At 44.6% G+C, this 27,562-nt stretch overlaps 1 protein-coding gene across 1 annotated transcript in view; it reads right to left on the minus strand.

Moving 5' to 3' along the window:
- LOC136620322 (vitellogenin-1-like) overlaps nucleotides 1-24,511 on the minus strand; it is a 142,186-nt gene extending 117,675 nt beyond the window's left edge. Inside the window, exons 1-4 of the mRNA XM_066595019.1 lie at nucleotides 24,466-24,511; nucleotides 24,287-24,307; nucleotides 8,825-8,976; nucleotides 3,961-4,212 (exon numbers count right to left, since the gene is read on the minus strand). Coding sequence (XP_066451116.1) covers nucleotides 3,961-4,212; nucleotides 8,825-8,976; nucleotides 24,287-24,307; nucleotides 24,466-24,511 — 471 coding nt within the window. The remainder of the gene's footprint in view (nucleotides 1-3,960; nucleotides 4,213-8,824; nucleotides 8,977-24,286; nucleotides 24,308-24,465) is intronic.
- Between the last annotated feature and the right edge of the window lie 3,051 nt (nucleotides 24,512-27,562).

Genomic DNA, 27,562 nt, shown 5'->3' on the forward strand with positions numbered 1-27,562 from the left:
ATACAGTATACCATGAAGGTTTCAGGTGGAAATACCCCTTTAAGTCACCCAAAAACTGCACATGTGCACAGGGAATGGGGGTGTGTTATAGATAATATTAGGGATTATTAGAAAAGACAATGCTTTGAAATGAATGATTGTCAAGCCAACACTTATAAAGGGTGGTAGGCGCATTTTGAAAACCATGTGTTGGGCACCCAGAGAGCTTACTCCATGGCTGTTTATGCTGCTTCAAGTTGAAGGCAAAACACAACACTAATTCCCCATCGCCCAAAAATTTAGTACTTATGAATTTGCAACTTAAATATATGAGTGTTGTTACATCAGCCACTCATCACACTTGGCCAAGGTTTCTGCTCCGAGGTCTACTGTTTGTATTTGTGTTATAAAATCCTTCTACCATCACAGCGGCTAAAAGAATTGTGAATTCTTTTGTGATGGTCCCCGCATGTATTATACTTCATTGACAATATCCCAACTTACTTCTATTACTTTGAAGACTGCGCATTGTTACAGTATCAACTGCATTATCTACTCTTCATATAATATAGAACACATCTGATCCACAGAGCACTCATTGAGGTCTCCTTTTCAACTTTTAGTGCGTTTCTACGTCTTTTGTTAGTTAGAGAACATGGCTTTATTGAGATCTGGCATTGTTGATCCAGATACAAAGGCATCTAAAATGTACTATATTGTCTGACTGTTAGCTGTATCGCTTAGTGGACCAGAAGATATTCCACTAGTAATTTTGGGTGGAGGTTGGCCCTTGAATGCCCTCCATGGCCTGAACAGATTTTAGGTAGGGTAGAGAAGAACAGAATACATTTTGCTGGCATAATCATACATTTGTTGCCCTAGCCACCAATCCCTTGGCTAAGGCAAAGTAGCTTTTTTACAATCTCCGATGATACCAAAGGCCATGGGCACACGTCCCACCTGCCTATTCTTACTACAGTAGTTGCTGACAAAGCTTCAATAGGTGAGTATGCTTACTTAATTCTGTTCTTCACACCCCTTTGTACCATCTACTACACCAAGAAGCACCTTCTGCCTGCTACCTTCCACCATATATCTACATTGACTACGGAGGTTCATGAGTACTCAGAGGAGCAGAAGATGCTCCACCAAGAGTTTTTGAGTTGATATCTGCCCTTGTATGCCCCTATAGACTACACAGGCTTTAGGTAAGGTAAGGTAGAGTACAGTATAGTTTGCTTCCTTAGTCATAAATATCTTGCCTAAAGCAAAGTGGATTTTTCCAACCTTCAATGATACTCAACATAATGGGCAAATGCCTCACCAGCCCCTCCTAGCCATTCGCTAACAAAGCTCCCATAGGAGAGCATTCTGACGTAATTCCATTCTCAAACCCTTCTTTTCATCAACTACTACACCGCTATTCACATTTTCCTGCCACTTTCTACCCTATGTCTACATTGACTACATGAGTAGCTTGAGGATCAGAAGAGGTTCCATTGGGAGTTTGGGGTAGATATCTGCCCTTTTATGCCCCCATAGACTATACAGATTTTAGGTAGAGTAGATTAGGGTGGTGTACATCAGGCATAAGTTTGGATTAGACAAATGAAGTTGCTGTATCTCAGTCCAGCCAACGTCTAACTCTTTACCGTGGATGCCTCCTTGTTCCTCAACGATATGGCGAACTCCATCATATCCCATAGACTAAAGGGATTGCCTTTAGTCTAATAGAAACATATTCCCTCTGCAAAGAAAAGAAACTTTTGCCTTGTATTGATTTTACTACCTTGGTCTCTCTTAAGTCATGAAAGAAACATGTTCAGGATTTGCGCCGGCAATCAAGCCTCCTTGGAATAACAATACTCCCTTCATGTGCATCTTAACATATACATATTACGCCACGCTACAATGAGTGAACCCACGCTTTTTCATTTCGTACAAAGGCCTCATGTTCCATTCATCATCTCTCCAGGTATCTCTGCCCTATGGTGACCCTATTCTTACAAATAACACTTTCTTGTTCCGCAGATGAAAGCTCCTTGCCCAGAATCTCAAGAATCGACCTCTGCACTCGCCATAGAGTGATCCATCTCAAAGGTATTTCTCTCCCGCTCTTATGCTGATGTAAAGATCATACCCCGATTTAAAATACAGATTCTCATTAACATATCTCGGTCTCTCAAGACAAAGCATTTTTTCTCCAGCAATCATTCACATTCTACTGAAAACATCTGTCTCGGAGCAGTCACAAATCCTTCTTTATGGGGAAGTGTCTTACTTATATGTCAATGTTTTCTTGCGGCAAAGGTTCATATATTCACCATGGCATATTCTCACCCTCATTACCCAGCATGTGTTCCCCCGCTTCTCATAATGACCCCATATGGTGCTGCACAACTGTTTCCCATGGGGCTCAATCAGCTCTGCTGTTTGACAAGCAAGTAAAGCGCCCAAGATGGCCAATATCTTCTCTGGTGACTTATGGCTTTCTATTTAAAGGTAATGTCCGCTTTGGATGGATAGTCCAAATCTGGCAACCCCTTTAAACAGAAAGTCTTTTTGCTAGAAGAGTCCGTCAAAAATAAGCTGATCTGAGTATCCCGCTCCTGAGACCCACAGCGATCAGCAGTAAGGATCAATTCACATCTACAATCCCATAAGGAGATTCAAAGGCGGAGGCCAAACTGAAGCGAATGGATACTAAGGTTTTCATCTTTTTAATGGATCAGTTAGTCCGTATTCTCATGGCCGATATTCTCGCACAAGTTCTGTCCGTGTCTGGGATGATGGACAGAACTTGCGTAGAAAATGAACCCATGATGGTACAAGTTTGAAAAATCCCTACATGCCCTGTAGTCTTGCACGATAATAGGACATATAATGTGCGGTGTGCTGCGCAATACAAGTTGCGTCCAACTGGCTCTTGGCTATGTGAATACGGCCTGAGACAGATCTAAGTGAAGGGTACGTTCACATGTAGCGGAATTGGTGCAGAAAAAGAACAACTGCAGATAATATACCCCTCCAATTGCTTTAAAAACCTGTTGTGGTGCACTGGCTGCAACACGGAAGTTGGTCCAGGCTACCGTCATGACATCAGCCTGACCCATGTGACTGCAACGTTGGTGGATGTGCCCTGTCATTCGGTGACTTTTTAACATCCATCTGTTGGTGTAGGGTTTGATTGGTTGGCAGGACGCAGTTTCCTTAGCCAGCCAATCAACCATTATTGTAGTATACACGTTCCAGCTCCTCCTCTCAGAGGGTACCGGTTATTTCTCTGCATGGTGGCGTTCCGCCTGGTATCATCTCAATCAGATAAGTCCAGGGTGTTCGTACTTATTTCTTCATATTGTACATCTGTTTTCTAGTAGTGTTGTGACTGTTGTTATTTACATCGGTCAGTTGTCGCCCCCATGGACAGTCTAGGTGGCCCCCTGATTCCAGACGTGGAGCCGTCCTGGTTAGGGCAACTGTCCCATTTTCAGGCAGGTTTTTCTTTTACCACTATGATATGGAAATATTTATTATTTAATAGTTTTAGTTTTGTTACTTAATAGTTTTGTTCTCTGTGTTTTCTAATAATGTCCATATCCAACTTTTTGGACAACTATTATGCCTAGAGATGAGCGAGCACGCTCAGATGAAGCAGTTACTTGAGTGAGCATCGCTCTTCTCGAGTAACTGCTTACTGGTCCAAGCAGGCTCGGGATGGGGGGGGGGGGGGCGCTCAGGGGATAGCGGGGGGGAAAGAGAAAGATCTCTCTCACTCTCCCCCCCGCGCTACCCCCGCCGCCCCCCCAAGCCTGCTCGGACCAGTGAGCAGTTACTCGAGAAGAGCGATGCTCTCTCGACTAACTGCTTTATCCGAGCGTGCTCGCTCATCTCTAATTATGTCCATTCTGAATGAGATATTTTTGGCGTCCGACTCGGACCTAACAAAAAGCCCAAAACACTTGAACCTCCTTTGTAATTTACCTCTTTCAACATGTAGATGTTCTTGTTTTCCTTTATGCTGAGCTGCAGGATATTCACAATACCTCTCAATAGATTAGCGGTAGTCTGCGATAATCCGCTTGGTATGTGCAAATCGCCAACTTGACCGCGGTCGTACTCAAACATAATTGGTTTAGCGAGCTGCTTTTTCAGTAATTCACTGAGTTTCTCGGAAGTTGTAAACTCATCCGCGGGCCAAACGCCGCTGTACTCCTGAAGTTCGATGTTACGGATCTACAAAAAAAAAAGAATAAAAAAAATTCATACAGTTTTTAAAAAATGAAGAAAAAAAGGCAAGAATATTCTAAGACACTAAAAAAGGAGATTCTGCCAAAATTAGTTCAAATCCGACGGCGGGTTAAAGCGAATTCCCAGCGTAGGAATTATGTGGTAGAAATCTGGAAGTATTTTCCAGCTAGTAAATGTTGATAGACATCACCATATATCACGCCGTGCCCCTGGGCTCTACGAAAACCTGCTCCGCTCAATAATTAGAGTACGTATGTTCCATAGGCGGAGAACAGCAGTGCGCTGAGGTTCTTACCATTACAGCTGGCTGCCAGGTAACAGGAAGTCATTCAGCCTTAATACTTTACACATTGGTATGCAGTGCAGAGCGCCCGCTTTGTATTTGTGTTCTTCGCTTTCTATTCTTATCAAATAAATGCACAATTCTATATAAAGGGAGTAGGAAAAAAAATACCTGTTCTCTTCCAAAAACAGCGCCACACGTTTTTGAAGGGTGTAAATAGTATTGCAGTTTAGCACCATTCACTTCAGTGTAACTGAGCTGCAATACCAGGCACAACCTGTGGATAAAGGTGGCACTATTTTTTTTAGAAGGTTTTTCTAATTTTGCACATCTTTATCCCATTAAAGACCAAGTGCCATAAATATTAGGTGCTTGGTCCTGCGCTCTGATCCAGCACCAGAGTAAAAATACAGCATGGGATTAAAGCTCCTGCAATCCACCAGGAACAGGTCTGTGACAGTTGAGGACCCAGAGGAGAAGACAGAAGAGGGTTTTAAACTCAATGAGTGCTATTTAGAGAATGCAGGAAGCAGCAGTTCCATTTCCTGTATGGGATCTGGCGATCACATGATCAGCAGCAACCACCGTATGGGACCTGGCAATCACGTGATCAGCAGCAATCCCTGTAAGGGCTGCAGGGTCTTAACATACCCCATCCCGGCTCTAACAGTGATTAATGTCACTACAGGGAGATGCACAAATGGGAAGATGGAAGAATGCCTCTGCAGCGCCACCTATTGGAAGGCAGCATTCATGCAAGTCAATGTCAGAACTTTAAAAAAGCCTTGTGACAGTGACTGGGAATATAAGCCAAAGTCAGAGTCCTCTCCAGAAGGAAAAGATAGCCATGTACAGGCAGACTGTTTCAGGGTGATTGCCCCTCATCAGTGTGCAGTAGGTTTCCAGCATGACTAGTGAGCAGCCTATGATGGGGGACAGGAAGGGTATGGTCTCTACTTATTGAATGCACCTAGAAGGTATGAGGAAACTTATAGGGCCATGCATGGTCCTTTGGGAAATAGGAAGATGGACCAATACCTCTACAGAGCCACCTATTGGAAGGCAGCATTCCTGCAAGTCAATGTCAGACATAGGAGGATGTTTTTGCCTGTAATTGGGGTTCTTTTGAATGCCACAGCTACTGTAGAAAACTGAAATTAAAAAAAAACATTGGAAATGTCGCCCAGAGATCTTGTATGATGTCATGGGGGGTATGGATGTTACAAAAAAAAGTTTTAAAAAAATCACAGAATAAAATGTAAAAAAAAGAGACAACATTGTCATCATATAATCTGAGACTATGGGAAACCCATTCCTGCATTTTATTTTGGTGTAAATATACTCCTTTTAAAAATAAGTGCTATACGATTTAAAAAACTATATTTTTAACTTTTTGCATGTTAACCCTGGTAAAACAAAGTCCCCCCCCCCCCAAAAAAAAAAATCAGTGAAAAAAAGGTATTGAAAATAGGCATTGTATGTGCAGGGAGTGAGAGGAGGTGAGCTGTGACATCACCTATTGTGAATGGTCGATCTTGTGTTATCGATATATATATAGGTGTCACCTTTTATTGTAATCCTGCCTGTTATGATAATGAGATGATGGCTGATCAGTTTTCTCTATAGAACTGAAAGTTTTAGACTATTAGCAGTTGGTGTGAAAACTGCAGCATATTCAAATATTCTAACTATAGATCACGACATCAAATGCTTAAAAACTGCCCCCAAAATTCTTTAAAAATATGTTTAACATTAAAATTAGATTTATAGACTATTTCATTTTCTGATGACATTTTTGCATTAGGCTGCATTCAGACGAACGTATATCGGCTCGGTTTTCACGCCGAGCCGATACACGTTGTCCTCGTGTGCAGGAAGGGAGGGGGGGATAGAAGAGCCAGGAGCAGGAACTGAGCTCCCGCCCCCTCTCTGCCTCCTCTCCGCCCCTCTGCACTATTTGCAATGGGGAGAGGCGGGCCAGGGGTGGGGCTAATTGCCGAGAATTAGCCCCCCCACCTCTCCCCATTGCAAATAGTGCAGAGGGGCGGAGAGGAGGCAGAGAGGGGGCGGGAGCTCAGTTCCTGCTCCTGGCTCTTCCATCCCCCCCCCCTCCTGCACACGAGGACAACGTGTATCGGCTCGGCGTGAAAACCAAGCCGATATACGTTCGTGGGAATGCACCCTTAAACTGTGAGTAGATTTCAAATTGCTGTTGTATGTATGTAATTACTGCTGCTTTGTAACTTTATATTACTGATGTATATTTTATATGTTCAGACAGATTAATACGGAATCATTTCTTAATGTATCTTTGTAGTAGTCAGGGCAGGGACTGAATGATGACGTTATAACTTCGACCAACCACCACTAGGGGAAATACTGTATACAATTTATACATTAAACTCCATAGTAACACAGTATACAGTTAGCTCTTGAACTCCCTCTAGTGGTGGCTGCAAGAAGTTATCATTTATAGTGAAGCTCTAACAGAAAACATAAAGAAGGGTCATGTGCCAGAGTTCTGGCGTGAAAATGTACCTTGTATGTATGCCAACCCTAAAGTCACAAGTTACTCTCCTGTTTCTTGCCAACCATCTCCGAAGCACTATGGAGATATCTGTAGCCACAGCAGGTGAATAACCATGCCACCCAACCATCCTGGATCCAACAGGACAACGCCAAATATCAGGGGCTATCCCCGAGAGGAACACCACACACCTTGATTTTTACGCTGTCTACATTCTCAAGATGCGGGTAATGTTGGAGCAGGAAGCAGTCGGCTCTTGTGATCCCTTCAGTATTGAAAATCGGGAAAGAAGTGGTGCAGGGTCGAGGGGCAAAGCTCTGCTCAGCCTAGCCAGGAAGGTGGGGGGAGGAATCAGGGAGTGGTGGAGGTGAACTGCACACAGGAGGTATTATTTAGGGACATCACTACTGTGATGGGGGCACCAAGAAACACTACTACTTTAAGAAGGTCACTAAGAGGTATTATTACTGGGTAGGGCACTGAGAAGCACTATTACTGTGTGGGGGCACTATGTGGCACTATTACTGTTAAGGGGGAACTTAGAGGCACTATTAGTATGACAGGGTCACTAAGGAGCATTATTATTGTGTGGGGCTTAGTACTTTTCTCCTAAAATATCACCCCTTCAAGGGCCCTTCCCAAGCAGACCTTTGCAGTTCCTGCTGTTTTGCACTGCAGCACCCACCTACAATCTCCCCGTGGCTTCTCACACAGGTCCCTGCTTCAGCTTTTCTGGCCACTGCCCCCACAGTTCTCTAGCCAGCTTGGGTGCCCTCCAGAAACAAGGGACACTACTGTAGCTTTAAGCTGTCTCCCAGTCCTCACTCACAGCCCCTGTGACTTCTGTACACTGTCAAGCTTGGCCTCCTTCAGAGCCATACAACACCTCAGCACACACTGCAGTCTCTATCTGGTTCCTAGTAAGTTTCAGGGCCTTGATGAAGGGGACAATCTCTCTCTTGAATGCCTAGCAATTTCCAAGACCTTTTTCTGCAATGTGTAAGGGGTGGGGGGAGCACTTCCCACTTACATATAGACAAGAGCATTGACAGAAAAGGAGAGGAAGCAGTTTCATTGGAATGCTAGCTGAGCTCTGAACATGCAGCTGCACAAGCAGGATGTCAAAGAAAGCAGAACATGAGACTAAAACAAGCAATGCAGAAATGTGCCAACATCTTAGTGGAACTTGAATTTCTCAAAGATCATAGGTACATATTTAAAAGTATGTAATAATTTTTTACATGACACAGGTGTATATACTCTTTAATTAAAGGGGAGTTCCAGGACATAAATTAAGGTGGAACAGTGTTTTACAAGCCAATTATCTAGTATTGGAGTGATGAAAAATGTACGAACTTCAGGGACTTCTCTCGCACAAACACAGGAGCACGCAGATATGTACATGTACACACTTTCTTTCTTGTGCATAAGTTCAGATTTCAGCCTTGCAATTACGGTTTAAAGCCCTGACAGCAGATGATTAAATAATAGATGATGAAATTATAGTCTGCTGTTCACTTTCTCAGCAATTGCATTGATCCAATAAAGGTTTGTTGTTCAGTTCAAATTATTTTCTTTTGTGTCGCCGAGCAGAAAGCAGAACAAATCCTTTAAGTCCGTGACTGGTTGATAACTATCTGGCATATGTTTGAAATTGCATCAAGAGCACTTCCTAAAATAATAGATGTAATTGCATCCTGCTCAGGCAAGCAAAGCAGAAAATTAAAGTTTTCGCTTCTCGCATAGTTGAATGAAATGAGAAACTTGTGTTTTTTCCTTTTCCTTACCTTAAGGAATCGGAGCCTAGGGGCCGTCCCGCTGATCTCTGTTCTGCATTTCAGCTTCACTGCTGACTTTGCAAAGCCTTGTTCTTGGAGACCGGTGAACACCAGACCCTCATAGTCAAAGACATAAGTCTCACTGGTCACAAAGTCCAACTCTGTAAACAAGAAAAGATTTTTTTTCCCATTACCTGTAATGCTCATCATAACCAACAATGTATGTAACACGGGGGGGGGGGGGGGTGGCTTTGACAGAAAGGGCCTCAGATCTGATTGCACCATCTATTTTCCCTTTTGCTACTTGGTAGTCGGAATGCTTGCAGAAAGCCCCCCCCCCCCCCCCCCCCACAGGGGAACTGCATTATTAGTACATAAGGAGGTGGAGAATCGTTCCCAGTGGAATGGGAATTGGATGTAGGAGTGAGAAACAAAGATGTGGCCCGCCTGTCCTGGGTGGCAAAATCGGACATCATAATTGGGGGCCTATTTAAGTTTTTCCTATGGGGACCCATCTCTTCTATGTACAGCACTGATCATAAGTGCAAGTTGCTATATTGTTATTGTAACCAAAAACCTTGAAGAAACATTACATTTAATATAGAAACCATTGAATGTGGTAAGTGTCCAATTAAAGCTTGCTATATATACAGTACTAGCTGATATACCTGGCTTTGCCCACACTAATTTGGTACAGGAATTTACCTGTTGTTTGCACGCAAATTGTATGGAGTCATAGTTATTTCAGAGGAGCCGAGGAATAAAATATGTATACACATACAGGAGCGGTAAATTCTCCTCAGACTGCATGTACCAATGTCCATCTGTAGAATGTGCTGCCCCTCCCACTCTCCTCACTTTTTACCCTTAAAGGTAGCGCCCATTTTTATTCAAATTTAACCCCAGATTGGAGATTGCAGCCCCTTCTTAAACTAAAGGCTCCATCCCTGCAGTCCCTGACCGCTTCCTTATGTACTTTACAGCCTTTCAATATATACACATAAAGGTGAGGTAGATTCTCCTTAGTATATACACATAGAGGTGAGGTAGATTCTCCTCAGTATATACACATAGAGGTGAGGTAGATTCTCCTCATTATATACACATAGAGGTGAGGTAGAGTCTCCTCAGTATATACACAGAGAGGGGAGGTAGATTCTCCTAGGTATATATACACAGAAAGGGGAGGTAGATTCTCCTAGGTATATATACACAGAAAGGGGAGGTAGATTCTCCTCAGTATATACACATAGAGGTGAGTTAGATTCTCCTCAGTATATACACATAGAGGTGAGGTACATTCTCCTCAGTATATACACACACAGAGGTGAGGTAGATTCACCTCAGTATATACACAGAGAGGGGAGGTAGATTCTCCTCAATATATACACATAGAGGTGAGGTACATTCTCCTCAGTATATATACACAGATGTGAGGTAGATTCACCTCAGTATATACACAGAGAGGGGAGGTAGATTCTCCTCAGTATATACACATAGAGGGGAGGTAGATTCTCCTCAGTATATATACACAGAGAGGGGAGGTAGATTCTCCTCAGTATATACACATAGAGGTGAGGTAGATTCCCCTCAGTATATACACATAGAGAGGGCAGGTAGATTCTCCTCAGTATATACAAATACAGGTGAGGTAGATTCTCCTTAGTATATACACATAGAGGTGAGGTAGATTCTCCTCAGTATATACACATAGAGGTGAGGTAGATTCTCCTCAGTATATACACATAGAGGTGAGGTAGAGTCTCCTCAGAATATACACAGAGAGGGGAGGTAGATTCTCCTAGGTATATATACACAGAAAGGGGAGGTAGATTCTCCTAGGTATATATACACAGAAAGGGGAGGTAGATTCTCCTCAGTATATACACATAGAGGTGAGTTAGATTCTCCTCAGTATATACACATAGAGGTGAGGTACATTCTCCTCAGTATATACACACACAGAGGTGAGGTAGATTCACCTCAGTATATACACAGAGAGGGGAGGTAGATTCTCCTCAATATATACACATAGAGGTGAGGTACATTCTCCTCAGTATATATACACAGATGTGAGGTAGATTCACCTCAGTATATACACAGAGAGGGGAGGTAGATTCTCCTCAGTATGTACACATAGAGGGGAGGTAGATTCTCCTCAGTATATATACACAGAGAGGGGAGGTAGATTCTCCTCAGTATATACACATAGAGGTGAGGTAGATTCCCCTCAGTATATACACATAGAGAGGGCAGGTAGATTCTCCTCAGTATATACAAATACAGGTGAGGTAGATTCTCCTCAGTATATACACGTAGAGGTTAGGTAGATTCCCTTCGGTATATACACGTAGAGGTGAGGTAGATTCCCCTCGGTATATACACGTACAGGTGAGGTAGATTCTCCTCAGTATATACACACAGAGGCGAGATAGATTCTCCTCAGTATATACACACAGAGGGGAGGTAGATTCTCCTCAGTATATACACACAGAGGCGAGGTAGATTCTCCTCAGTATATACACACAGAGGGGAGGTACATTCTCCTCAGTATATACACGCAGAGGGGAGGTACATTCTCCTCAGTTTATACACATAGAAGAGCATTAGATTCTCCTCAGTATACAAATCATTTCCCTAGGCTTTATGGCTTTATGGTTTAAAGATGGTTCTCCTCCTACCTATCTGACTGCTCATTCAGTGTCTCCTTTGCTGGCTCTACCTCCCCTCTTCTTCCCCTTGCTGTTGGGGTCCCCCAGGTCCCCCAGGTCCTCAACCCCCTTCTTTTCTCCATCTACACAGCCTCTATTTGACAAACCATCAGGAGATTTGGCCTCCAATACCACCTGTATGCTGACGACACCCAGCTATACACCTCTTCCTGTGACATCTCTGCGCCTTTCCTCCAAAACATCACCGACTGTCTGTCCGCTGTCTCTAACACCATGTCCTCTCTCTACCTAAGGCCCCCTGTCCAGGGGCATTGCGGTATCCCGCGACGGGTCTCCACCGCAGGAGCCGCTGTCCGGGAGCAGGAGCCGGCAGACGGATTTCCAATGTCAGCCTATTTGACAGACATGATGACCGCGTTGAATAGCGGAATTGCTGGCTGCGAGTGGAGAATCGCAGTGATTCCCTGCTCGTGCACAGGGGCCGGTGCTTTCCATAGCAATGCTATGGAAAGCTTCAGACCGCGTGATTCGACGGCAATTTAACACGGGGGCGAAATCACGCCCGTGGACTGGGGGCCTAAAACTAAACCTCTCTAAAACTTACCTAATGGTATTTCCGCCCTCTACTAACCGACCTCATCCTGACATCTCCATATCAGTGTGTGGTGCCACCATAACTCCTAGACAACATCCCCGCTGCCTTGCGATCATATTCGACTCCTTTACCCCCTACATCCAATCTCTCCCATGAACATGCCAGCTGCACCTCAAGAACATCACAAGAATCCGCTCTTTTCTCACTGTGGACACGCTAAAAACGCTTATTGTTGCCCTCATCAGCTCTCGGCTCAATTTTTGCAACTCGTTGCTGATCAGCCTCCCCTGCACCGGACTCTACCCCCTCCAATCCATCCTGAATGCGGCAGCCAGGCTCATCTTCCTGTCCAGCCGGTACTCGGATGCCTCTGCCCTGTGCCGGTCACTGCACTGGCTGCCCGTTAAATACAGAATACAATTTAAACTCACTACTTTCATCCATAAAGCCCTGCCCACAGCGCAGCGCCCCCTTATATTGCCTCCCTCATCTCAATCCATCACCCAGCTCTGCTAACAAAACTAGACTGTGTACCCCTATAATTCAAACTTCTCATTCCCGCCCCCAAGACTTCTCCAGAGCATCACTAGTCCTCTGGAATGCACTACCAAAGGATACCCGGGCAATCCAGCACTCAGTCCAGGACAAAATTTCAGGCGTGCTCTAAAAACGCAACTCTTCAGGGAGGCATACCATATCCCCTAAACCAAACCCCTCTGTATGCCACCTGATAACATGCTCCCTGACCTACTGACTGCAATCCTTGCCAGCCACCATCAACTGCCCCTGCAGTCATACCGATTTTGTCGTCACACAGCTGAACATCTGACCATTGTCTACGTGCACAGCATCCCTCACTCTCCACCTCGCCATACCGCGCACATCTCCAGCCCTTTACCTTCTGTATCACCCCATTACTTGTAGTATGTAAGCTCGTTGGAGCAGGACCCGCACCCCTATTGTTTCCTCCAACTGATTACTATGTAACCGTGGTTCTGTAATGTTTGTACTTTTGTCTCTCTGTATCCCCTGTCTATGTAAGCGCTGCGGAATATGTTGGTGCTATATAAATAAAGATTATTATTATTATTAAAGAACTATGTTATGTATCCCAGATTTTCATTTTTTCACGCTTAGAATTGAATGTTGAAGTTGCAACCCCTTTACTTTTCCTATTTGGGCCTAAAGAATGGTTGTGGCAAATTTCATGTTTGTGCCATTCAGATGTGTGTTTTTAGTTACATTTCATAGGGGGGGGTCACTTACTTTTACACTTAGAATAGAATAATCGAATTGTGACCCCTTTACTTTTCTTTTGTAGGACCTAAAGAATGTTTGTGCCAAATTTCACGTTTGTACGACACCAGCAAGTTAGAGAATTAGATTAGATACATAACATAGGGGGTCTCTTACTTTTGAACTTAGGAAAAGTAAAGGAATCGCAACTTCATTATTCCATTCTATCTACGACTTAAAGAATGGTTGTGCCAAATTTCAAGTTTGTAAGACATCAGATAGTTAGAGAATTAGATTAGGTACATAACATGGGTGATGGGGGGAGAGACACTTGCTTTTGCACTTAGAATTGAATAATCAAGTTGCAACCCCTTTACTTTTCCTGTTTAGGACCTAAAGAATGATCATCCCAAATTTTAAGTTTGTACGACATCAGAAATTTAGAGAATTAGATTAGGTACAGTGCATAGGGGGGGTCACTTTCTTTTGCACTTAGCATTGAATAATCAAGTTGTGACCCCTGTAATTTTCCTATTTAGCACCTAAAGAATGATCGTGCCAAATTTCATTGGGAAATTAGAAAATTAGTGGTAAGTCTGTTAGCCAGTCAGTGAGGGCTATCGCCTTGAGGGTGCATTCACACGAATGTATATCGGCTCGGTTTTCACGCCAAGCCGATATACGTTGTCCTCGTGTGCAGAGGGGGGAGGATGGAAGAGCCAGGGCCAGGAACTGTGCTCCCGCCCCCTCTCCGCCCCTCTGCACTATTTGCAATGGGGAGAGGCGGGACGGGGGTGGGGCCAATTAACAGACTTTAGCCCCGCCCCGTCCCGCCTCCTCTCACTGCAAATAGTGCAGAGGGGCGGAGAGGAGGCAGAGAGGGGGCGGGAGCCTCAGTTCCTGGCCCTGGCTCTTCCATCCTCCCCCCTCTGCACCCGAGGACAACGTATATCGGCTCGGCGTGAAAACCGAGCCGATATACGTTCGTGTGAATGCACCCTTATATGTATAGATTGTAAAAAAGTTTTAGGTAATTGTGGAAAAATGCTGCCAAGTAAGAAAGCTTTCAAACAGCAAGTGTTAATAGTTGATTTTTGTCAATTAACAAAATACAAAGTGACTGAACAAAAGAGAAATCTGCATCACATCAATATTTGTTGTGACCGCTCTTTGTCTTCAACACAATATCAGTTCTTCTAGGTACATTTGCACACAGTCAGGGATTTTGCAGGATTATAGTCAAGTGTATAATTAACCAGTTATATCAAAGAGGGGATAATGAGTATCATTTTCATGTGTAGGTTGATGTAAAGTCATTAACTGAAACAGCTGTGTAGGAGGCTTAAAACTGGGTGAGCAACAGCCTAACTCTGCTACAAAGGGAAGGTTGTGGAAGACAGCTTCATGTCACACAGGTTATACACCATGGCAGGACTAAGCACAGCAACAAGACACAAGGTAATTGTACTACATCAGCAAGGTTTCTCCCAGCAAAGATTTCAAAGCAGACCGGGGTTTCAGGATGGCTGTTCAAACTCTTTTGAAGAATCACAACGAATTGGGCAACATTGAGGTTCATAGACGCATTGGTCCACCGGGGAAACTTAATGCAGCAGATGATAAAACACATCATGCTTATTTCCTTTTGAAATTGGAAGAGATCCAGCAGTGCCGTCAGCCCATGACTGGCAGAAACCAGTGGTACGCCCAGGTACACCCATCTACTGTTCAGAGGAGTCTGGCCAGAAGTAGTCTTCATAGAAGAATTGTGGCCAACAGCCATACCTTCCATATAGAAACAAGGCCAAGTGACTCAACTATGCACAAAAACATAGGAATTGCGGTGCAGAACAATGGCAGCAGGGGCTCTGGACTAATGAGTCACAATGTGAAATATTTGGCTGCAAGAGAAGGCAGTTTGTTTGGTGAAGGGCTGGAGAGCGGTACAATAATAAGTGTCTGCAGTCAGCAGTGAAGCTTGGGGGAGAATGGTACAATAACGAGTGTCTGCAGGCAGCAGTGAAGCATGGTGGAGATCGGTACAATAATGAGTGTCTGCAGGCAGCAGTGACGCATAATAGAGATCGGTACAATAATAAGTGTCTGCAGGCAGCAGTGAAGCATGGGGAAGAGCAGTATAATAATGAGTGTCTGCAGGCAGCAGCGAAGCATGGTGGAGAGCGGTACAAATAATGAGTGTCTGCAGGCAGCAGTGACGCATAGTGGAGATCGGAACAATAATAAGTGTCTGCAGGCAGCAGTGAAGCATGGGGAAGAGCAGTACAATAATAAGTGTCTCCAGGCAGCAGCGAAGCATGGTGGAGAGCGGTATAATATGAGTGTCTGCAGGCTGCAGTGAAGCATGTTGGAGAGCGGTACAATATTGAGTGTCTGCAGGCAGCACTAAAGCATGGTGGAGAGCGGTACAATAATAAGTGTCTGCAGGCAGCAGTGACGCATAGTGGAGATCAGTACAATAATAAGTGTCCGCAGACAACAGTGAAGCATGGGGAAGAGCAGTATAATAATGAGTGTCTGCAGGCAGCAGTAAAGCATGGTGGAGAGCAGTACAAATAATGAGTGTCTGCAGGCAGCAGTGATGCATAGTGGAGATCAGTACAATAATAAGTGTCTGCAGGCAGCAGTGAAGCATGATGGAGAGCGGTACAAATAATGAGTGTCTGCAGGCAGCAGTGACGCATAGTGGAGATCGGTACAATAATAAGTGTCTGCAGGCAGCAGTAAAGCATGGGGGAGAGCAGTACAATAATGAGTCTCTGCAGGCAGCAGTAAAGCATGGCGGAGAACGGTACAATAATGAGTGTCTGCAGGCAGCAGTGAAGCACATGAGTAATGCAAAGTGAATAGAACCTATTTATTTCAATGGGTTTGTTCACATGAGTGTATTTTTAACGCGATGTGCAAATGCAGGAAAGAGTATGTGGCATGACCTGTTTTGCTATTAAGCATCTCAATAAGCCATTGAAGTGTATGGGCGGGCACAGTAAATACACAGGAAACGTGTTTATTTGCACACCATTTCAATGACCTGTCTGCACTCTTTTTTGTGTGTGCAAAATACACAATGTATTTGCGCACATAAAAAGATGTCGGAGTGGCTGAAAGACCTGATTGTAACCGATTTTTGCTCATGCAAATAAGCAGTGAATTTTTATGACCAAAATGTGCTTACACCTGTATGAGCAAGCCCTAATTGTGACCCCCCATATTAGTCCAGTAGTAACAGTGCCCCACAGTAGCTGTAGTAGTAACAGTGCCCCCAGTAGTGATAGTGACCCCCATAGTGGCCCCATTAGTAATAGTGACCCCCATAATGGCCACAGTAGTTGTAGTGATCTAATAGTGGCCCCAGTAGTAACAGTGCCCTCATAGTGGTCCCAGTAGTAATAATGGCCCCAGTAGTAAGTGTCCCCCATAGTGATCCAAGTAGTAACAATGACCCTATAATGCCCGCATTAGTAACAGTGACACTCATAGTGGCTGCAGTAGGGATAGTAGCCTCCATAATGGTCTGAGTAGTAACAGTGACCTCATAGTGGTCCCAGTAGTAATAATGGAGACAGTAGTGGCCCCAGTTGTAACAGTGTCCCTTATATTAGCCCCAGTATTAATAGTGACACCCGTAGTGGTCCCAGGGATGCTGCCCGACCAGAGGCCAATAGCAACCCCCCTACAGTGTAGTAGACATAATATACCTTGACTTTAGTAAAGCATTTGACAAACTATCTCATACCTTACTTATTGAAAAAATGACCAAATCTGGGATTGACAAGGCAACTGTTAGGTGGATTCACAGCTGGCTGAGTGATCGTACTCAAAGAGTGGTCATAAATGGCCGCACATCCAAGTGGAAGAATGTATCAAGTGGGGAACCACAAGGCTCTATCCTAGGCCCAGTGTTGGTCAACATTTTTATAAATGATCTGGAGGAGGGAATTGATGGGAAACTGATCAAATTTTCAGATGATACAAAGCTAGGAGGGACAGCTAACAATAGAGAGAGAGAGAGAGAGGATTCAAAAAGATCTAGAAAAGCTTGAACAGTGGGCAGCAACTAACAGAATGGTATTTAACAAGTGCAAAGTCCTACATCTGGGCAAGAAAAATGAAAAAAAGCACATACAGAATGGGAGGAATTGGGCTGAGCAGCAGCACATGTGAAAAGGACTTGGGTATACTAATAGATCATAGACTGAACATGAGTCAACAATGTGATGCAGCAGCAAAAAAAGGCAAACACAATTCTGGGTTGTATTAAGAGGAGCATAGAGTCTAGATCATGTGAGGTCATTATCCCCCTCTACTCTTCCTTAGTCAGACCTCATCTGGAATACTGTGTCCAGTTCTGGGCACCCCACTTTAAAAAAGACATAGTCAGACTGGAGCAAGTTCAGAGAAGAGTTACCAAGATGGTGAGTGGTCTGCAAATCATGTCCTATGAGGAACGGTTAAATGATCTGGGAATGTGTAGCTTGCAGAAGAGAAGGCTGAGAGGAGACTTAATAGCTGTCTACAAATATCTGAAGGGCTGTCACAGTGCAGAGGGATCAGCCCTATTCTCATCTGCACAAGGAAAGACTAGAAGCAATGGGATGAAACTGAAAGGGAGGAGACACAGATTAGAAATTAGACAGTGAGGGAGATCAATGAGTGGAACAGGTTACCACGTGAGGTGGAGAGTCCTCCTTCAATGGAAGTGTTCAAACAAAGGCTGGACAGACAACTATCTGGGATGATTTAGTGATCCTGCACTGAGCAGGGGGTTGGACCCGATGACCCTGGAGGACCCTTCCACCTCTACCATTTTACCATTCTACTGGCCTTTGGCAGCATTCCTACAGGCATTACACTCACCTTGCTTGCAGCTTCGGCTCAGCAGCAGTGGCAGCCACTGCTGAGTTTGTGACCGCTGCCCTTTTACTACGGCGCAGAGGTCAGTGGTCTCATACTTTGCACCACGCCGTCGGACCAGAGCTGCAGGCGGGGTGAACGGAAGTACTGACCCCTGTTTAATGGCCGATGCTTATAATTAGAAAGAGCAGCTCCCATTAAAATCTGTTTGTAAATGCAGGCCGTGTTCCCATTATTTTTAAACAAGAGCTGCGCCTGCAATTACAAGTGCCGGCCACTACACAGGGGTCGGAGCAATGCTTCAGCTCCGACTCTGATGTTATTTCCCAGCAGGCAACGTAAAATGAGGCTGCGGGCCGGTGGGCCTTGTGTTTGACATCTGTGACCTAGAAGAACTGATGCTGGTGTGAAGGTAAAGGGTGGGCACACTATATATTGATGGAATTTACATTTCTCTTTTGTTCAGTCACTTTGAATTTAGTTAATTGACAAAAATAAACTATTAAGACTTCTATTTTCTTACTTTCTTTGCAGCACTTTTTCACACTTTCCTAAAACTTTTGCACAGTCCTGTCTACACCAATCAGCTACGTCAATGACCAAGGGGCCTCCGACATACTGACACGTCTCCCACCATCCACCTCCGTGCCCCGTTGGTTACAGCGAGGTCGGATATTCTTGTGCTTCTCGCGGGTTGGATTCCGTCTTGTATAGTCTTTACAGATTGTCGGATTGATTAGGTTGAAGGGGGAGCCGAGTGGATGTTGACCCGCCGTGAACCCCCATGGCCTCCGAGTCCTTAGAGAAGTCACCTTATCTCTTCCTTCTAGTCACTACGACTTAGTATTGAGTTTCATATCTGTCCACTATTTTTAATCAATAGTATATGTTTAGTTATCGCTGCTCCACTGCTGCCAGAGACAAGTCAAAGAAATAGCAGAGCTAACTAAAGGCAGAACGACTTCTAGAATAAAACAGACATTTGTGTTTTAGAATTTAAAGGCTTCTAATACAATGGGTGCTTTTTCCCCCAAACAGCGCCACACCTGTCCACAAGCGGTGTGCAATATTGCGGCTCAGTCCAATTCATTTCCAAGGAGATGAGCTGTAATACCTGACACAACCTGTGGACAGGAGTGGCGCTCAGGGCTACTTTAACCATAGGGCTAGTAATGGTACATCTGCACCAGATCGCCTGGCTGTGCGCCACTCTCAAATATATCCATGAAACGTGCTGAAGAGCCGGTGTTTAGGCACATGGTTGGACTGGCACAGGACCCATGGAGCCAGAAGCAAGCGGGGACCAGGGGAGGCTGCACAGAGGAGCACAACATGCTGAACTAGGTGAGTATAAATTTACGTGCGCAATACGCAGAGAGTAGAACCCATCGTTCACCGCATGCTATATTCTTCTAGAACTCAATGGGGGAGGGGTGGGAATGCGTGCCCAATCCGCCATGACATGTGGAACTCTGAATGAATTAGCCATTTCAGTCGCTGCGTCTTTGCTTGCTGCGCACAAATAAACACGCCTTGTGGGCCCATATAGTACAGTAAAATACGCCAATTTTTGCATAAAAAGGCCTAATTCAGTGCGCAATAAAATGTTCCGCTGAGATCCATGCAAATGCGCATGCACTCATGTGAAGAGGGCCTTACGGTTTGTTCACATGGCACATTCAAGCTAAGATTTTTAGCGATTAATTCCGAATTTAAAAACCGCGTCTTTCTGGCTTACACTATTTTTTAATTAATTTTTAGTCCCTCAACGGGTCTTGAAGATGCGACCGGAGACGCCGACCCAGTAGTGTGCTTTAAAAAGGCAGCCGATACAGCAGCAGCCCGGCTCTGCACTCTGTGCTGAGGGCTTGTTTTTTTTGCGTGACAACCTTTTATTGGTACCATTTTGGGTACATAGGGCTCTTTTGATCACTTTTTTTTTTCTAGGTGAAATGAACAAAAAGAACATTTTTTTTATGTAGCATTTTCCAAGCAGAATAAAAAGTGTATTTTTTTACTAATTTCATTTTATGTATTTCCCATTTTTTATGTTCTTGTTCTTGACTTGAACCGGTGATGCTAGGATTGCACTGATAATAAATTGCAGTACTTCTGTACTGCAATGCATTATCACTTCTCATAGCGATCACAGGCCATGTCAGACCCGGACACCGTTGTCTGGCAACTAGAGATGAGCGAGCACCAAAATGCTCGGGTGCTCGTTACTCGAGTCGAACTTTCAGTGATGCTCGAGGGTTCGTTTCGAGTAACGAACCCCATTGAAGTCAATGGGTGACTCGAGCATTTTTGTATATGACTGGTGCTCCGCTAAGGTTTTCATTTGTGAAAATCTTAGCAAATCACCAAAGTCATGTAAAAAACACAGAAATGGATAGGGCAGGCGATGAGCAACATGCAGGGCTGCATTTCGGGCTCCGAGGTCTCACTATTAAGCCACAATAGTGGCAAGAGTGAGACCCCCCCCCCCCCCACTGTCAGCATAACGATCGTTCTCCTCTGCCACAGCTGTAACAGCTGTGGCAGAGAAGAACGATGTTAGCCCATTGAATTCAATGGAGCCGGCAATACAGCCGGCTCCATTGAAAGCAATGGGCTGCCGGCGAGCGCAGGATAAATTTTCGGGAAGGGCTTAAAAATATAAGCCCTTACCTGAAAAGGAAAGATTTTAGTGTAAAAAAGAATAAAAATGCAGGCATTCTCTTCAATGGAGCGGCTGCTGCTACCGGCGACTCCATTGAAGACAATGGTCCGCTGGCACACCTGAATTCTTTTTCAGGGAAGGGCTTTACATATAAGCCATTCCCTGGAAATGAATTAAAAGTGATTTAAAAAACAAAAAAAATAGATACTACTTACCTCCCTTCAGCTGCCGGGGCACAGCCGAGTCTTCTCCTGCTGTCCTCTGCACTGTGGTGCTGAACTGCTGTCATTCAGCTGAGAGTTGCGCTGAGCCAATCAGAGGCAGCATTCACTCACCCATTCATGAATTCATGAATGGGTGTGAGTGAGATCTGCCTCTGATTGGTCAGGCTGTGACCAATCAGCGGCAGCTCATTCAGCAGGCGGGGATTTTAAATCCCCGGCTGCTGAATACTACTCACAGCTGTTCAGAGCAGTTCAGGAGAACTGCCAGCTGGGCTCAGCTGAACTCCGTCTGCCGGGACCAGGTGAGTATATATATTTTTTTTATTTTTACACATTTCTGTATGAATTGCAGGGAAGGGCTTATATATTTAAGCCCTTCCCGAAAATTCATTGTGCGATCGCTGTCAGCCCATTGCTTTCAATGGAGCCGGCTGTATTGCCGGCTCCATTGAATTCAATGGGCTAACATCGTTCTGCCGGGACAAGGTGAGTATATTTTTTTTTTACTTTTTACACATTTTAGGATGATTTTCAGGTAAGGGCTTATATTTCTAAGCCCTTCCCGAAAATTCATCCCGCACTAGCCGGCAGCCCATTGCTTTCAATGGAGCCGGTTGTATTGCCAGCTCCCTTGAATTCAATGGTCAGTGCTCATTTAATCGAGACGAGCACCGCGTGGTGCTCGTCTCGAGTAACGAGCATCTCGAGCAACCCTAATACTCGAACGAGCATCAAGCTCGGACGAGTATGCTCGCTCATCCCTACTGGCAACCCATTGGCCCCCTGCAAGTACAGGTTGGAGGACCGATGACATCACAGAGGGCGCTCCCTCCCTTTGTGAACACTATACATGCTGCAATCAGCATTGATTGCAGCATGTAGGGGTTAACAGCAGGGATCAGTGTTCTCACTGATTCCCGCTGTTGCAGAGGAAGGACGGCTGTCAGTCACAGCTGGATCCCTCTGTGAATGGTGCAGTGTTAGAGTTAGGAAAACCTGGCTGCTTTCTTCCAAACACAATGCAACCTTTGTTCATAGGGGTGTGAGAGGTATTACAGCTCAGCTGCATTGACGTGAGTGAGAGCTGAGCTGCAATACCGGACACAAGTAGTGGACAAGGGTGGCGCTGTGTTTGGAAGTAAGCAGCCATGTTTTTGTTATCCTGGACAATGCTTTTAAATGACACAATTGAGAAATACAAGTTGTCCTGCAAGAAACAAGCCCTCAGGTAGCTGCGTCGCCGGAAAAATGAAACAGTTATGATCTTTTTTGCAAGCGGTGTGAAAAAAATGAAAATTAAAAAAAAAAACGGCTGGGGTGGGAAGAGTTTAATAATACAGATCTCATATGAGGCAAGGGGCTGTTGGGTTCTGTCAAGCTGTGAGGCCCAGATGCAACCATAAGGCTTATTTCACATGGGCAAGCGCGATTTCAGTCCGTGAAACTTGGCACGATATTGCGCTTGTGAACGTGCAATTTCTCCGTGCATGTGAGGCTTTTTTTGGTCAAAAATGGCTGAAAGCGTGTGGCGGAGGATTGATGAGTGTTTTTCATTGTTTCCAATGGGAAACCTTGCGTCGCATTGCACCTCACACGCCGTGCGCTGTTTTTTCCGGCCCCCATTGAAAACAATGGGTGAGGTTTTCTAAGGAAATAGATCTGGGTAGGTCATCAGTAGCTGATTGATAAGGGTCTGCCGCTTGGGATGAGCATCCATTGGCTGATCATCCGGTCAGAGGAAGCAGGGGTAGCTTGCTTCAATCCCATTGAAATCAGTGGGAGTGCTGCGTGCTCCTACACTTCCGGCTCAGGACAGAACAAGAAGCAGCGCTGTTTCATCCAGGAAAATATTGGTCTGTATGTCATAAGCCGGATGGGTCTTATTACAGACTATGGGGTTCATCTAGCACCACTTGGATGTGGTATGTATTGGATCCTGCAAGTCTGACATTTTTATTGTTCAGCTCAGCAGATGGAGCCAAACAATGGAAATCAGGGGGCGCAAAAGTGAACTCGGCCTCAGTGTTTTTTTTTTTTTATTATTTTTTACCAAGACAGCAAAAAAACTGACCAAACGGAAGCGAACTGCACAAAAGAAGTCCTACTGGAATCATTTTTTGCTTTTTTTTAAAATTCTCTGAATGGAACAGAAAATCAGAAACTGAAACGCTGATGTGAACTCCGCTACACCACTGAAAAAGTCCATTAATCCAGACCTGACAGAAACCGAATGATCAAATATTCACTTGTAAGCTTCACACAGGCAGCGAAAACAAAAATGTACAAAGCTTGTTTTTTACACATGTAATCTCTAAAATTCCATATTTCAGCTCTGTGCCAGATCATCAGACCTTCTGGATTACTAAATAACAGTTTTAGGACTTCCTTCCACACTGAGGGAATTTATTATGAGCAACATTTCACATGCCAGTCTTAATATGTGACCGCTGGAGGAAGATGCGCCAAATATATTAATAGGCTCAAGCCTCGTAATACAGCTGGCACGTCTCGGGCCGTCTCTGTGCCAGGGAAAAAGATCTATGCCAGTTATGAGCTGCAGTAAATTTCTGGTATAATGTATGCCAGCATGTGGCATAAATTATAGTAAATCTGCTGCGCCGGGAGAGGCCACACCCCACTAAGCCCCCCATCCCCACCCCCCACTTCTCTAACCCCAAATTCAAAATTTTGGTTAGGAAAGTCTGCAACGAAATTAGTAAATTTTTTACACACAAAAAAATGGCTTAAGTGCTCCTATAAATTCTCCCAATTTTTATTTTAGCATCTTTAAGTGCATGCAGACAAAAAATAGCTGGAATTTCAAATATTTTTCGTGGCGTTTCTGATGTTTTTTATTTTGCAACATTTTGTAGATTTGTTTTTTTCTATTTTTTTTTTTTTTTAAAGTTTTATGATGAAGCCTACAGGGAAAAAAAACCCAGAAAAAATTCCAATAACTCCACTATTGGTCCCCAAAACACTATAAAAAATTCTAAGAACCAAACTGCCATCCATGTAGACTTTTCAATATTTGTTTGTAGACTTTAAAATTAAAAGTGGCCAGAGTGTTTTTGGACTTTAAAAAAAACAAAAAAAAAAACAAAACACTTTCGAAAAACTTACACGAAAAAACTCTTTAAAAAAAGTTGCAAATGCGGAGTGCGATTTCTGCCTCAAGGATCAGTTTGTGAAACAAAAAGAGTTACTTACCGTACTGCAGATGGCGACTACCTAGAAGAGAAACATAAAGCAAGGAGTCATTAGTGGCCCCTTTTCTACAGGGTGGTCAGACACAGAACTCCAGAACGGCTCGTTAGACATTAGATAGAAATTTCCAGAATGATCATTAAACAGATATTACAAAAAGTTGCAAAGAATTCTTAACCTACCGGCCGCAGCCGAGACGACACTCAGGGCCAGTATGATGCCCAACATGGTGACGAGTGACTGAGGTCAATCCAAAGTGTCCTCTTTTATATGACCGGTCATCTGGGTCAGGTGAAGTTTTTTTGGACTGTTTAACTGATGAGCAAACATAATCTTGAACCTGCCGGGATTTGAGCAAACAGCTGAGGAACGTCAACGCTGCCGCTGAGACCTTTCACTTTTTTCCCCTTTGTACAACACATTTATGTATTATAGCATTCAAGGCTTATTCACATTGGTCTGAGAAACTCGCCCGATATCGCGCTTTGCCAATGTGCGTTCAAAATCGCAACGCATCCGTAAAATTGTGAACTTCACGCGTTTGTTAAGATCGCAAGTGTTTCCCATTGACTTCAAAGAGAAACTTTGTATCTTTTCGCATGCACATCACATGGTATCCGAGCGCCGTGCCACAGCTTTTAAGGTCCCATTGAAAATAATGAGCAAGGCGTTTCGAGGGATCGACCAAAGATCAAACATGCGGCCAGGAAAGGATCGCTCATGTGCTTCAATCCATTCAAGAGAAGGGATTCCATATTCCTACAAGTTTTGTGTGCGCTGCATCACACCAAGCGTGTGCGCGGATGTGGCTTGTGTGAATAAGCCTTCAGTCGTTATTACAAAAATGAACATAGAAATTGGTAATTTTTCCTTTAGGGGTCACACCCACTTGTGTTTTTTTTAACACTGCGTTAACGCTGCGCTTTTTTTAACGAGAATGTCAATGGGACTTTCTAATGTTAAAAACGCATCGCACGAAAATCGCAAAGCACAAATTGTGATGTGTTTTTAACATTAGAAAGTCCCATTAACATTCTCGTTAAAAAAATGCAGCGTTAACGCAGCATTAAAAAAAACACAAGTGGGTAGGAGCCCTTAAAGGGGGTTTTCCAGTTATAGGTCATTTTTTTAAGTTTTCACCTATCCACTGAAAAGGTAAAAACTGAGATCAGTGGGACACCAACCAGGGTGTAAATAAAGGCTCAGGGGCCCAGGTGCAAAAGTTCAGCTGCCCCCCCTCCTTACATCCACCCCCACTACACTTCCCTCCATCTGTACCCATACCCATACCTAAACAGTGCTCTATACAGCTGCAAAACGAATTTACATACATGATCTAGCCCCTTGGCACAAGCTTTCAAAACATTTCTTGGACAACATGAAAATACTTTTATAGCCTCTTAGGTCACTTTCACACTGCCGAGAAAATCGTGTGAGATTTGTGTGCACGGCGTACGAGGGGCACGTGAGTGCGATGCAAGGTTTACCCATTGAAAACAATGGGAAACACTTTGCAATCCTCCGTATTGCTACTTCTCTGAAGTCTCTCAGTGGGAGGAATGCACGCCGTGGGAATCTGCAGTCTGTAATTGGCTGCCGGCTCCCTGGGTAACATCTTTCCCCTCCCTGAGTGCCGACCTGTGGGCACTGCCTCCCCTCCTCTTTCTCCCTCTCTCCTCCTCCCACTACCACACACTATCGGCCGCACCAATCACGCAGCTGGCAGTGCAACCAGCCAGTAATACACTCAATGTGCATTTTGTATATGGAGGGGCCTCTGGGCCCACTCAGCACAGGGGCCTGAACGCAATTGTGACCCCTGGAACCCCTAGTGGTACACGCCTGCCCAGACTGTGAGGGGGTCAAAGACCCCTCTACTACATAAGTAGACCCCGGTATTATAAATGGCACATGGTAGGTGGGGGCCTGTTACAGATTTTGCATTGGGGCCCCGCAGCTTTAAGTTACATGATCGATCACACAGTCACTGACCCAAATCAAAATTGACCAACCAGAGGATCATCTATTAAGTTCAGGTTCTGACTCAATAATAGGCTCAAGCCAAAACAGAATTGATGGGGTCCACGATATAATGCATTAAGGGGTTGTGTGAAAATGAATGATGCCTCCCAGAGTTGGGGTCCTAGGGCGAACAGCTGATCACCCAAATTCCCACTTTAGGCAGCTGGACTCTTTCTGTGAGTGCACCTTTCCTAAAAAAGAATGGGAGATCATGCAAAAAAAGGGAAGCTACTGGGGGGCACGGCGGGAACGAGCGACTGGGTGAGTATGAGTGCTTATAGTTGCTTACAGGTTAACTTTGAAGGGGTTTTCTGGCCAAATACCATTGAAGATCTATCAGAAGGATAGTATATCACTGGGGAAATGCCTCTCGGGTTCAGATACCATCATCGGAGTCTGATGTTCAAGCGTCACAGAGGGCTCCTCGCCCATTGAAATCAATGTGATCGCTGACTCCAATTACCCTTCTGTGTCCAATCTCAGTGCTGGAAGTGTAGTAGGAGGCTTCAGCTCTAAAATGTTTTAAATGGAAGTGAAGCCCTCTATTACATTTCCTCCTCCAATGACGGGTCCTCGGTGATCAACCACTGATGACCTGAACTGAAAATAGGTCATCAAAAGTATTTGTCCAGAAAACACCCTTGAGATCCCTTAAAGGAAAAATTAGCCCAAGATGACGTCTGACCTCGCTGTAGTGACAGAAAATCGGGCAATTAGCTTATCGCCAGGGATCCCAAGCAGCGGGTCCTCAGGGATCAAGTATTGATGACCTATCTTGAGGATCGATCATCAATAGTATTTGCCCGGAACACACCTTTAAGGTCCCTTAAATGGGTATTCCAGTTATATAAACGTTTTTCAATAGATTGATGGGGGTGTGAACGCTGGACCCCCACTGATGCCAAGATAGATTGATGGGGGTCTGACCGCTAGACCCCCAGTGATGCCAAGATAGATTGATGGGGGTGCGACCGCTGGACCCCCACTGATGCCAAGATAGATTGATGGGGTGCGACCACTGGACCCCCACTGATGCTAAGATAGATTGATGGGGGTGCGACCACTGGACCCCCACTGATGCCAAGATAGATTGATGGGGGTCCGACCACTAGACCCCCACTGATGCCAAGATAGATTGATGGGGGTGCGACCGCTGGACCCCCAGTGATGCCAAGATAGATTGATGGGGGTGCGACCGCTGGACCCCCACTGATGCCAAGATAGATTGATGGGGGTGTGACCGCTGGACCCCCACTG

This window comes from Eleutherodactylus coqui, chromosome 3, assembly GCF_035609145.1.
Source record: "Eleutherodactylus coqui strain aEleCoq1 chromosome 3, aEleCoq1.hap1, whole genome shotgun sequence".
In the NCBI taxonomy this organism is placed as follows: Eukaryota; Metazoa; Chordata; class Amphibia; order Anura; family Eleutherodactylidae; genus Eleutherodactylus; species Eleutherodactylus coqui.